Source organism: Peromyscus eremicus, chromosome 4, assembly GCF_949786415.1.
Source record: "Peromyscus eremicus chromosome 4, PerEre_H2_v1, whole genome shotgun sequence".
Lineage (NCBI taxonomy): Eukaryota > Metazoa > Chordata > Mammalia > Rodentia > Cricetidae > Peromyscus > Peromyscus eremicus.
In genome coordinates, this window is record NC_081419.1 from 138385755 (window position 1) to 138397770 (window position 12016).

Here is a 12016-nt window from a genome sequence, read left to right on the forward strand (position 1 = left end):
TCAGGGACTGGGTTCTCTTCGTTTTCCAGGACCCTCTCCTTCCTGGGTATGAGCCTCTGCCTGGCTCTCATGTTCATTTGCTCCTGGTACTACGCGCTGGTAGCCATGCTCATCGCCGGGCTCATCTATAAGTACATCGAGTACCGGGGGTAAGTGCCAAGAGGAGGCTAGGAAGGCCGAGGGAAGGGTGAGGGACACAAAAGGGTGAGGGCTGATTGGGTGATGGTCCAGGGCTGGAGTACAGGGAAGGGGTGATATGGGGTAGGATTGGAGACGAGGCTGATGATGCCTTGAGAAACAGGCAAGAGAAGATCTAGATTTAGGAGTGATTTCAAAGGGACCGGTTACAGCTTAACTAAGTCAGGAGGTGAGAGCAACATGGGAGATATGGCTGTGCCTTGGGACAACCAATCTGCGGGATGCTTCCCCCTGCCACTCCTGGACTTCCTGGACTCATGTGACCCCCTTCCTGGTCCCCAGGGCAGAGAAGGAGTGGGGCGATGGGATCCGAGGCCTGTCTCTCAGTGCTGCTCGGTATGCTCTCTTGCGCCTGGAGGAAGGGCCTCCGCACACCAAGAACTGGAGGTGAGTGGTGAGAGCACCCGGGGAGGGTTCAGGGTAAAGATGGCAAGGGAGCAGGCACCCCATTTGTCCCTCTGACTTTGTTTGGCTGAGTGGTACCTCTCTCCAACCCCACCTGACCTCTTCTACACTAGGATGAACTGAGTCCCAGACATTTGTTCTCCAATTCTATTCACCATGTGTTTGTCTATTTGATCATTCCATTACCTGTGAAAAAAAATCTCAAACTCATGTTGTATGGCCAACTCCCTTCCTAGCTCTGGGGGTGCTGCCAGCTCACAGATCTGTGGAGGTGTACAGAGAGAGGGAGGCAGAAAGACAGTACTTCTGCAGAGTCTGCTCCCTTGCTTTGAGAGTGATAGGGTCTCACACAAGCCCCCAGACTAGTGAGATCATTTCTACTGAAGATGAGGGGCCCTAGGGCTTCTGGAATCGTCTTCCCCTTCTGCCCTCAGGTCAGGTACTTCCTAAGTGGCTACTGTACACACCCAGCTTGACATCTGTCCCCTTGGTTCCACTGAGGGTCAGATTGGAAGTCTGAATTATGGACATATTACTAACCTGGGGCTCCCAAGATACTGGGCTTGGTGTGTCTGTAAATTCTCATGTGGCCAGCATAGGGTCCAGCCCAGAACAGGTACTTGGTGAATACTATGAAAGTGATAGAGAATTGGAGGAACGTGATGCTGAATGTATAAAGAAGTGTTGGGGGAATGGCTGGAGGGATGGATGGATAAGCTTATACACATATGGGAGTCTATCTGGGTGAATAGATGGATGTGTGAATGGATAGCGGGTGGGTGGATGTGTGGGTGAGCCAGTGAATAATGCCTGGTAGGTAAATTCATCTGGATATTGCTGGATGACTGAAGGATGAAATGGATGAGTGGGTGGTTGAATGGATAGATGAATGGGGTAGATGGAGAGATGAGTGGGTGGGTGGATGGATGGAGAGGTGTGGGAGATGGCTAGAAGGCTTACCGCTCAAGGAAATGGTTGCTGTGGCCCAGCAGGTTATGGTTGATGGGGCCCAGGTGTGGGGGCCTAGAGGACAAATGGGTTATGTTAGTTACATGGTGGAAGGGTGGGGTGGTTGGGAGGTGGGAAGTGGGTCACGTGAACCTGCACCCTCTTCAGGCCCCAGCTACTGGTGCTGGTGCGTGTGGACCAGGATCAGAACGTGGTACACCCCCAGCTGCTCTCCTTGACCTCCCAGCTCAAGGCAGGGAAGGGCCTGACCATTGTGGGCTCTGTCCTGGAGGGCACCTTTCTGGACAACCACCCTCAGGCTCAGCGGGCAGAGGAGGTGAGCAGAGGCCGGGTAGGGTGGGAAGCCAGGGTCTGAGGGGTCTGAAGCCAGTCTTTGCTCTGCTGGACTTGCCTTCAGTCCACCTTCGGGATCTCAAGGCACTTGGGAGTCTGTCTTCTCCTTAGAAGAGGAGTCTGAGGGTCAGAGGATGAGTGAGTGCCTGAGAATTCCACTCACAGGAGCTGGGAAGATGGCTCTGTGGATGAAGCCCTGGCTGTAATAAGCACGAGGACCCATGTAAAAGCCGGGCGCTGGGATGCACATCTGTAACTCAAGCACTAAGGGTCAGGGGTGGAGACAAGAGGATCCCTGGAGCTCATTGGCCAGCATGGCTAGCCAATCAGTGGGCTCCATGCTTAATGAGTGACCCCCAAAAGTAAGGTGGAGAGTGGGTAAAGGGGGACAGCTGATGTTAACCCCTGACCTCCATCCCTGTGTGTACACACACAATTCAGCCTACAGAACCAAAGGCTGATAGAGCTAGAAGGGCCCATTTTATGGATAGGGAAACTGAGGCTTAGGGATCAGGTTACCTCTCGTCAGAAACTATTCTTCCTTCTGGAGGGGTAAATCTTTTCAAACCTTTCAAGGTGTTTTAAAATTCAAGCAAAGCAAAACCAAGACCAAAACCAACCAATCAAAAAATTAAACAAAACAAAAACAAATTCAAAGCTCTTCTAGGAGGAAGCCAAGGCCCAGAGAGGGCTGGCAGCTTTCTGAAGTCACAAGGCTGGCTGAAGTCTAGCCAGGATTTGCACATGCCCCTGGCTCTGGGTCACCTGCTTTTGTCACATCCACAAAGGAGCATACGCAGCCACTGTCAATGGGGCAGCTGAGTGGGCATGGACAAGTGTCTAGAACCCAGTGGGTTGAGGAGAAAGCAGGCTCTACCTCAGACTCAGGCCTATCTTCCCTCAGGGCTGTAGCTGGGAGAGAGAAAAGGGGGCCTAGGGAGGCAAGGTGAGACGGGGAGGGGTACCTCTAATGGCTTGTGACAGTTTCTGGTTCTGCCTCACTGGGCCGTTCACACCAATCCATCAAGACTCAGAGCTGGAGGCCCCAACTGGTCAGGACAACTCAACGTGGACTGGCCGAGAGCATGCTGGGTACCAGGCACAAGGCTAGGCATAGGGCAGAGCAAGAGGCCAAGTGCTAGCCACAGGCCACAGGCCACACACGGAGGCTCCAACCCCGTTTGGCACTGTTGAGTGCTTTGCTGGGTTAATAAGGACAGTGCAACAGGACACATTAGGACTCTGATACAGGGCAGTGTCCTGAGCCCTTTCATGAATCAAGCTGTGTAATTCTCCTGATTCCTAAGTGGAACTGCACCCCCATGGGACGATCTGAGTAGAGGTCAGGTGACTTGCTCGAGGCCACAGCCGGGAGGTGGCGGAGATGGGAATTAGCCTCTATTTGTTAGACATCAGGTCAGTGGTTGAGGGCAGAGCGGTTAAAATGAGCCTCTTGGCTCTTGAATTGTCACTCACGTTAGCAGCTTGTACTTAAGCGAGTCTTAATTTCTCTTAGCCTCGATTTCCTCATTGATAAAATGGGAGTAATGAGAACCCTTCCCCCAGCGCAGATTAAATGTGCACAGAAAATGCCTATCGTTTTTGTTAAAAACAAATCATTACATTGTGTGGCCATGCAGGACAGCCTGGCTTAACTGTGGTCGAGGTGGAGGGTGGTCTCTGGGGAGAGTGGCATCTGAGTCGAGGGAGGCAGGCTTTAATGGATGATGGGTCAGGAGCACGTGGGATGGAGGTGGAGAGTGTGCAGAGCAAAGGACGTGTTAGAGCAACAGCGGGGTGTGAGGAGGGGGGGTGGGTCATCGTGATGAGCAGGAATAGGGACCGAAGGTGATGGGGTGCCGGTTTGGGTCCTAGAGTGAGTCAGATAAGATCATAGCTGAGGTTTGGGAAGATAGATGCAGAAAGGGCCAGAGACAGGGAGGGAGGGGTGAAAAGATGGGAGGGAAGCTGTGAGCCCCAGCCCCAGCCCAGAGTGTCCGCCAGGCTGGCCCTTATCAACACACGCTCCCCCACCCCCATCCCACAGTCTATCAGGCGCCTGATGGAGGCTGAGAAGGTGAAGGGTTTCTGCCAGGTCGTGATCTCCTCTAACCTGCGTGATGGCGTGTCCCACCTGATCCAGTCTGGGGGCCTCGGCGGGCTGCAACACAACACTGTGCTAGTGGGCTGGCCTCGAAACTGGCGGCAAAAAGAGGATCACCAGACATGGAGGAACTTCATCGGTACTGATGCGGTGGGCTCAGAGATGAAGGGCTGGCCCGGGGTTGCATTGCTTCTGAGCGTGCGCATTGATATCACATGTTGGCTTCTATGTCAGGCTCTGGGATGAAGACAGGGCAGGATAGGGCAGGGTGAGAGCTGCAGCTTCAGAGTCACTGTGGTCAAGGGTCTGTGTCTCGGCTCTGGTCTTTCCTTCATGTGTCTGACCAACATTTATAGAATGCATTTTGTGTGCCAGGCAAGGCGAGACTTTCTCTAATGCTCTCATGTCCCTGAGCACTGGGCACTGTCATCTGCATGCTGGTGTGAGACTGAGACATAGAGACAGTGAGGATTTTGCCTGGGTCACACAGCTGGGAAGTAAGTCATGTTTGAAACAGCCAGAGGCCACCCATGGTGCGTTTTGTTGTTGTTGTTGTTATTTTGTTTTTTGAGACAGGGTTCCTCTGTATAACCCTAGCTGTTCTGAAACTCCTTTTGTACACCAGGCCTCACAGAGATCTACCTGTCTCTGCCTCCCAAGTGCTGAGATTAAAGGCATGCACCACCACTGCCCAGCTACCTGATGGGTTCTTAATCAGTCAAGGCATAAGCTGGGGAGAAGTCTCAGTGTGTAAAGTGCTGATCATGAAAGCGTGAGCCCAGGGTTTGATCCTGGAATCCAGAGGTCTCCGGTGTTGAGGAGGCAGAGACAGGAGACGCCCTGAGATTCAGCTGCCCGCCAGTCCAGCCTACTCTGTGAGCTCTAGCCCAGTCAGGTCAGGCCGAGAGTCCCGTCTCCAGCAGGCAAGCAGACAGACAGTTGCCAAAAACAAATGAAAAACTCCAACAAGGCAGACGGCTCTTGAGGGACGGGGAAGGAGGCCTGAGGCTGATATCTGCCTTCCAGATACATCTACACATGTGGCCCACACGAACCTCCTATACACACACAACAGGTTGGGAAACAGACCAGGAGAGACTGCAGTACTTTCTTATAGTCAAATAGTCAGTAGATGATGAGGCCCAGTAGATGCTGGTGTCCTGATTACCAGAGTCCAAGCCAAGGTCAGGTGGAGTGTGGTGGGTGCTGGGTACCAGGAGATCTTGTGGCTTTATCTGGGCACCAGGAAGATTGGTTACTGTTGCCCTCTGGTCCTTTTTTTTTTGGCCTTTCCAAGAACTGGTCCGGGAAACCACAGCCGGCCACCTGGCCCTGCTGGTCACCAAGAACGTTTCCATGTTTCCTGGGAACCCTGAGCGCTTCTCCGAGGGCAGCATCGACGTGTGGTGGATTGTGCATGATGGGGGCATGCTCATGCTCCTGCCCTTCCTGCTGCGTCATCACAAGGTTCGTGTGCATGCATGTCTGTGGTGTGGGGAGGGTGTGTGTGCATGCAGGCACATCCGTGGGGAAGCTGGGGCTCTGGCCCGCCTCCACACTTGCCCTTCCTGGGGGCTCTGATCATCTCCCTTATCAGGGGTGTGAGGAACTGATGTCTCCCCCTGGCAAGTATACTGCTACAAAGGAGAAGGGTGTTTATACAGGGAAGTGGTACCTTAGCGGAGGCGCTCAGACCTGAGCAGGGGAGTCTGCAGATAGAGACTTGGTGGGAAGAGCCCGTGGGAAGGGTGAGGGGGCGGGCACTTTGGCCACGGGTCTTCTCACAGCCTCTGGCTGGACCTTTCTGGATTGCCTTTGATCCTTGCAGGTCTGGAGGAAATGTAAGATGCGGATCTTCACTGTGGCCCAGATGGACGACAACAGCATCCAGATGAAGAAAGACCTGACCACATTTCTGTACCACTTACGCATTACGGCAGAGGTGGAGGTGGTGGAGATGGTGAGTCCCCAGAAGCCCCTGAAGTTCTGGAGGTCCCACCAGCGGCTCTTTCCTATTGGCCCCAGCACCAATTAGGGCTCCTCGGATACCCATCAGCAGATGATGCAGGTTGCCTTCCCCTGTGACCACCCCTTAGCCTCTTACATCTCATCCAAGATCTCATCCAGCTAGCCTTCTCTCACAGAGTAGCTGCATGTTGAAGAGCGCTCACTCTGTGGCAGGCTGCTGTGTGCACTTGGCAAGTAGGCACGCTCATGGCCTCCAGTGAGATACACACGTTAGACATTTTCATGCCCAACTAGAATGTTGAGACACAGAATGGTTCAGTGTTTGACTGCACAGTACAGTGAGTGGCAGAGTCAGGATTCAAACCCATGCAGGCTGCTGCCTGGCCTGCTCCTGGTGGGTATTCGGTCCCACATCTCTCTCTCCACCTCCCCAGTGTATCCATGTGTCCTGTTGTGTTCACGAACCTACCCAGGTAGTCATTCACTGATCACTCGATTCACCTAGGTATGTGTTCATTCATCTCTGTTCTTTCCACAAACTTCTTCCCCTTCTTCCTTCACTCGGGTAATTAATTCATCGGCTCATTCATCACTTCACCATTTACATCCTTGGTTCTGTGTTGGGTGTACAGGGGACCAGCTGCCTGCTTTCCCAGGCCATGGCCCTGTGTGCACAGTTCCTTGCCTCCCACAGCCTTGGTGCTAGGACATGTGATAGGAAGGTGCAGGCTGGTGCGAGGGGGAGCTCCTGTCTCCCACCTTGGCCTTCCTGAGTTCGAAGCTCCGGTTTTCCTCCCTGTCCACAGCACGAGAGTGACATCTCAGCGTATACCTATGAGAAGACATTGGTAATGGAACAACGCTCTCAGATTCTCAAACAGATGCACCTAACCAAGAATGAGCGGGAGCGGGAGGTAAGGGCCCCCCGGTGGGGCTCTCAGAGCCACAAACTGCTTCAGACCACGAGGTTGCACAGGTGTGAGAGGTTCTGGTCTGTCATCCCTGGCCATCCGCTCCTCTAACTTCACCTTTAGTAACCCTTGTCTGCCATCACCTCCCGACACCCTGCTCCCCTGCAGTGGGACTACATGCGACTGCCTGCCGCATCTCCCCAGCCCCCTCACCGGGACTTTGGCATTGAGACAGACTTTCTTCTCTGTAGGAGACTTCTAGGCCCGAGGGAGAATAGTGGATGCTAAATATGTATGGATGACGAGCTCTCAGGGGTGTGGGCTGCCAGTGTGGGAGACAAGGGTTCATGTAACAGACTCTCAGGGTGGGTAACTGATGTATATTTAAAGACATGGATGTTGGGTAGGAGGCAGGGGCAAGCCTCCTAGGGTATGAGTGAAGGGCTTTCAGGAGTAGTGGTGCTGAGCACCGCATGGGGTAAGATCTTTTAGGTTTCAGTCACTGGTCTTCTGGAGCATGGATAAAAGACTCACCCCAGGGAGTGGAGTCCCTGGGGGAAGTGAGGGATGATACCCAGGGCTGTGGACAGAGGAGCTCCTAGAAGTGGGTGTTAGGTTGTTCGGGGAATGAGTGGCAGATCACGTAGGCAAGGGTGAAGAACCATGATTATGGGTCTCCCAGGTGAGGAGAATCTGTTTTTCAGAATGTGGCTGATAGGTGCTCAGGGAAGTGAGCGATGGCCCTTGAAGGATGGGGGTGCCACCCAGGCTGATAGTGGAAGTGATAAGAAATGGCATCCTCTGGGCAGCCAGAGTGATGTGGGAGCATCGTGCTAGGCTCAAGCCTTGCTGTGCCAGGTGTTAGCCTGCTGGTTGTTGATGGCAGGAAGGTCTGAGCTCTGGAGAGCAGAGGCCAGGTCGGCAACGCATAGGTGTTTGGTCCTGAGAAACCGTACTATTTTCAGTGCGTGCACCTCGGGAATGTGTGTAACCTGGATGAACACCAGCTGTAGTAATGGCTCTTGGCAGGGCGTGGGCGGTGACCCCCAGCAGAGCTGGCATCAACCTGTGTCACTCCCTAGATCCAGAGCATCACAGATGAGTCTCGGGGCTCCATTCGGAGGAAGAATCCGGCCAACACTCGGCTCCGCCTCAATGTTCCCGAAGAGACAGCCGGAGACAGCGAGGAGAAGCCAGAGGAGGAGGTGAGTGGCTGGGGTGACTCGGCTCTGGCACGTGGGAGCAGAAAACCCCTGGCCACCAGAAGAGTCGCCTGCTCAACGATCACCCCTCCTCCAGGTGCAGCTGATCCATGACCAGAGTGCTCCCAGCTGCCCCAGCAGCTCACCATCTCCAGGGGAGGAGCCTGAGAGGGAGGGGGAGACAGACCCAGAGAAGGTGCATCTTACCTGGACCAAGGACAAGTCAGTGGCAGAGAAGAATAAAGGCCCCAGTCCCGTCTCCACCGAGGGCATCAAGGACTTCTTCAGCATGAAGCCGTACGGGCCTAGGGGCTGAAACTTGGGGTGGGGTGGGCCTAAAGGTCTTGTTGACTATGGCAGAGCAAAGGAGCAGGAAGGAGGGTCTTCTTCTGGCAGTCTGATGATCCAGGGCAGGACTTGCCTCAGTTTCCCCAGATTGAGACTTACAGGACTAGGCTAGATTGTTAAGCACCAGGACCAACTCCCAAGGGCAGGTGTGGAAAAGGAGAAGGTGGTGGGGGCTGTGAGAGCAGGTCACGCTCAGCCAGGGCGGACGATGGTTGGCTCAGTGGCAGCCGCCTTTTCCTGATCCCTCTCTTTTTCTTTCTCTCATTGCTTCTCTTTGTGTTTCCTGAAGTGAGTGGGAAAGCCTGTAAGTGCGCCACCATTTTTCCATCTTCTCTCCTAGGTCTCTAGGGTCCCTACTCCACGGAACCCTCAAGGGGTGTCCCTGGCCTCTGGGGCCTCTAAATGGCCCAGCTTGGAGAGATCTGGGGTTGGGGGAGGTCCCAGGCTGGCAAGCACCAGGCTGGGCAGTTCGACTCAGGCTGGGAGGGTGAGCAGACTTAGCTCTCCCTGGCCTGGGCTAACGCCCTTGCCTCTCTCCTTTCTTCTGCAGGAACCAGTCCAACGTGCGGCGCATGCACACGGCTGTGCGGCTGAACGAGGTCATCGTGAATAAATCCCGGGATGCCAAGCTGGTTTTGCTCAACATGCCCGGGCCTCCCCGCAACCGCAATGGTGATGAAAACTGTATCCTGGACTTAAGTTAGGGGGAAGAGGGAGGTTGTTGGCCAAGTACGTGTGTCCTCTCGCCTGGAATGAAAACAGCAGAGCAGGGTCAGCACTGGAAAGGCAGGGGGGCTCTGGGAAGGCGCAGGCTCTGTCTCCTTGACCAGCTCTCAGACATGGAGTTCCTGGAGGTCCTCACTGAGCAACTGGACCGGGTGATGCTGGTCCGTGGTGGCGGCCGCGAGGTCATCACCATCTACTCCTGAGGGCCAGGACCTGTCACGCCGGCCCGAGCGCGCCCGGCCCCGCGGCCCCGGAGCCCTCGCCGCGCCAACCCGCCGCTGTCACCGTTTACATAAGACCCTGTGCCCGTGCCCTGGCCCCTTTTCCCGCTGCCTGCAGCCCGGAGGCCGTGCCCATCGGGGCTGACTCCGAGGGCGGCCCGTGGGCCCCTTTACTGAGCCCGGCCTCGCCCCGCCGGAGCAGACGCTGCAATAAAGGTGGCGAGGTGGCGTGGAGAGGAGCGGAAACGCGGTCCTGGGCCGGGCAGCCCCGGGCCCGTCCCTCCCCACGCCCCGCCGCGTCCCCCCCGGGACCCTGGTCGCCGAGCCTGGGCACCGGCCGGCCGCGCTATACATAGTGTACAGGAGACATCGCGTGTATTTTTAATGTCCCCATATTTCTTTTAACTAGAGGCGCAACGGACTCCTCGCCACGGCCGCGCTCTCGCTGCTGCGGGCGCCCAGGGAGGCGGAAGCCCGGGGAGCCAGGTTTCCCTGCGTGCCGGAGCGGAGAGCCAAGTGCTTTGAGGCCTGCGCTCTCCTCTCCCTTCCCTGTCCACGCCCTGGGCTTCCCTCGCTTCCCTCCAGTTCTTGGCAAACAGGTGAGACGGCGGCCGGTTTCGGTGGATGCGAGCTTTCTGGCGGCCAGGAGAGCGAGGGGTCGCCCCTCCATGGGGAGAAACCGAGGCCGGCGCCCACCGAGGAAGCCCCGCCCGGTGCCTTCGCGGAGGAGCAGGCGTCTCTCCTCTGTTGGCTTGCTGCCTGCTCCCCATGTCCTGTGGCTCCTCGCCAAAGACTGAATTCGTGGAGCTGGAAGGCACCCCCTGCCCAGTTTCCTCCCTGGGACAGGCGAGGGCCGAGGGGCCAATGCCAGTCTAGACCGACTCACCAGGAGGCCCGGGCAACCTCTGATGTTCCCTCCCTTGGTCCCCATCTGCAGGTCCTGCCTGGGGACCCGGCTGCCTACTGAGTGCTCTGGAGCTGGGCCTTGCTGCCTAACAGCAGGTCCTTAGCTACGTCTCCCAGACACCAGGTCCTGGAGTAGGGCTCGAGTCACGTGGGCTCCGTTGTTCCTCGCGCTTCTCTGCCCTCTTCTGACTTGGACCCAAGGCCTTTGGCTTCCCTAGACTCGTCCTTGGCGCTTCCGCTCCACCAGCCCCATCTGTGGGGAGGTGCCCTCAGCCCTTAGAAAGGCGTTTGGCCGTTCCCTTCCCCTAGGGCACGTTACTAAGGGGACAAGGCACTGCATGCTCCTTTAAGCGCCCTCTGGGACTGGGTACAGTGCCTCCAGCCCCAGGGCCCTGGCCTGAGCACCTAGTTAGACATCCTGCCCTCCAGGGCTGGGGCCACTAGCTGACCTCACCACCTCCTTTCCCTTGAGCCCAAAGCAGAGAGCTGCAGCTGGTACCATCTAGACAAGATCGGGTATGGCCAGTGGCAGGGCTGGAGGTCCGCTGCTCGGCTGCTGGGCCCAAGGGCCCTCTGAGATTTGATGGGGACTGGATATTCATTCTTCCAGGCAGTAGCCATTAAGTTGGAAGTGTAGAACCCAGGGCCCGTCATCCTTCAAGATTGCCCTCCCTTGCCATGGTCTTGCCTTTTGGGGCCAGAGAGGGGCTGCGCCAAAGGGGAGGAGGCTGTACCAACACCAATTAGGGAACCAAAGTTGCACTACCTGGGCCCAGACTCTCTGGTTGGCAAGAGCAAAGTTTCCGTTGATGAAAACAAACACCCCACAACAAAACCCCAAGTTTTCTGTGCTCCATGTGCAATATTTGTTATGAACCTTGTGTCGTTCAAGTCACCTTTATAATCACTGTAGCTAGATGTTCCATGTCCACCCAGGTGACTTTTACTGAGTGCAATATTTCAATAGCCTGGTAGTGAGAACGAGTGTTGCTTTTGTTTCAGCCGACCTATGTGCAGGGCAATGCAATGCAGTCCAAAACCCTTGTAAATAGGAGAGGTTGCAAGCCAAATCAAGAGTATTTATCGTTATTACTATTATTATTAGGCCTGCCTTTAATTTTAGTGTTTTGGTATTTCGCATCCTGCCTCGGTATTGATCTTGTGTTCTTTGTGCCAATATGCAAAGGAGAGGGTCGGTTCTTTCCTTTACTGTTGAATGCTCCCATTTAATGCTTTAAGGCTTTTACTGTGTTAATTTTTTTAGATACCTGTCTGCACACAATGCAATAAAAATAATTTTATTACACCCTTGATAGCCTAAGGGGTACGGTTTGGACACTTCAGGATGAAGTCAAATCCACTGTCAAAGAGGGTTTTTTTTTGTTTTTTTTTTGAGTGGTCATGGAGCCCAGGCTGCCTTGGAACTTGGCTATGTAGCCAAGGATGATCTGGAACTTCCAATCCTCTCGCCTCTACCTTTGAAGTGCTAGGGATTTTATATGTGGGGCCCCATATCCAGTTAGAACAGGACTCGGGTGGGAAACTGTCCTCTCTGCTCACAGAAGTGAATACACCAGCTTTGGGGCCCTGTGCCTGACCCAGGAGGTGCTTCCTAGAGGTCAGGTCATATGGTATTTTCCGGGAGGCAGTGAGTCTCTAGGGGAAGCTTGGGACACTGATGCCAAGTGTATTAAAGGCTCTTCAAGGCTCTCAGGTTCTGACTAC

At 55.0% G+C, this 12016-nt stretch overlaps 1 protein-coding gene across 1 annotated transcript in view; it reads left to right on the plus strand.

Annotated features, from left to right (window-relative positions):
* Slc12a5 (solute carrier family 12 member 5) overlaps window positions 1–11602 on the plus strand; it is a 32031-nt gene extending 20429 nt beyond the window's left edge. The window contains exons 15-25 of the mRNA XM_059261915.1: window positions 30–149; window positions 481–585; window positions 1720–1888; window positions 3953–4148; window positions 5307–5476; window positions 5838–5969; window positions 6784–6891; window positions 7971–8093; window positions 8188–8387; window positions 8989–9122; window positions 9276–11602. Of these exons, the coding sequence (XP_059117898.1) occupies window positions 30–149; window positions 481–585; window positions 1720–1888; window positions 3953–4148; window positions 5307–5476; window positions 5838–5969; window positions 6784–6891; window positions 7971–8093; window positions 8188–8387; window positions 8989–9122; window positions 9276–9367 (1549 nt within the window). The 3' untranslated portion in view covers window positions 9368–11602. The remainder of the gene's footprint in view (window positions 1–29; window positions 150–480; window positions 586–1719; window positions 1889–3952; window positions 4149–5306; window positions 5477–5837; window positions 5970–6783; window positions 6892–7970; window positions 8094–8187; window positions 8388–8988; window positions 9123–9275) is intronic.
* Window positions 11603–12016: the final 414 nt, after the last annotated feature.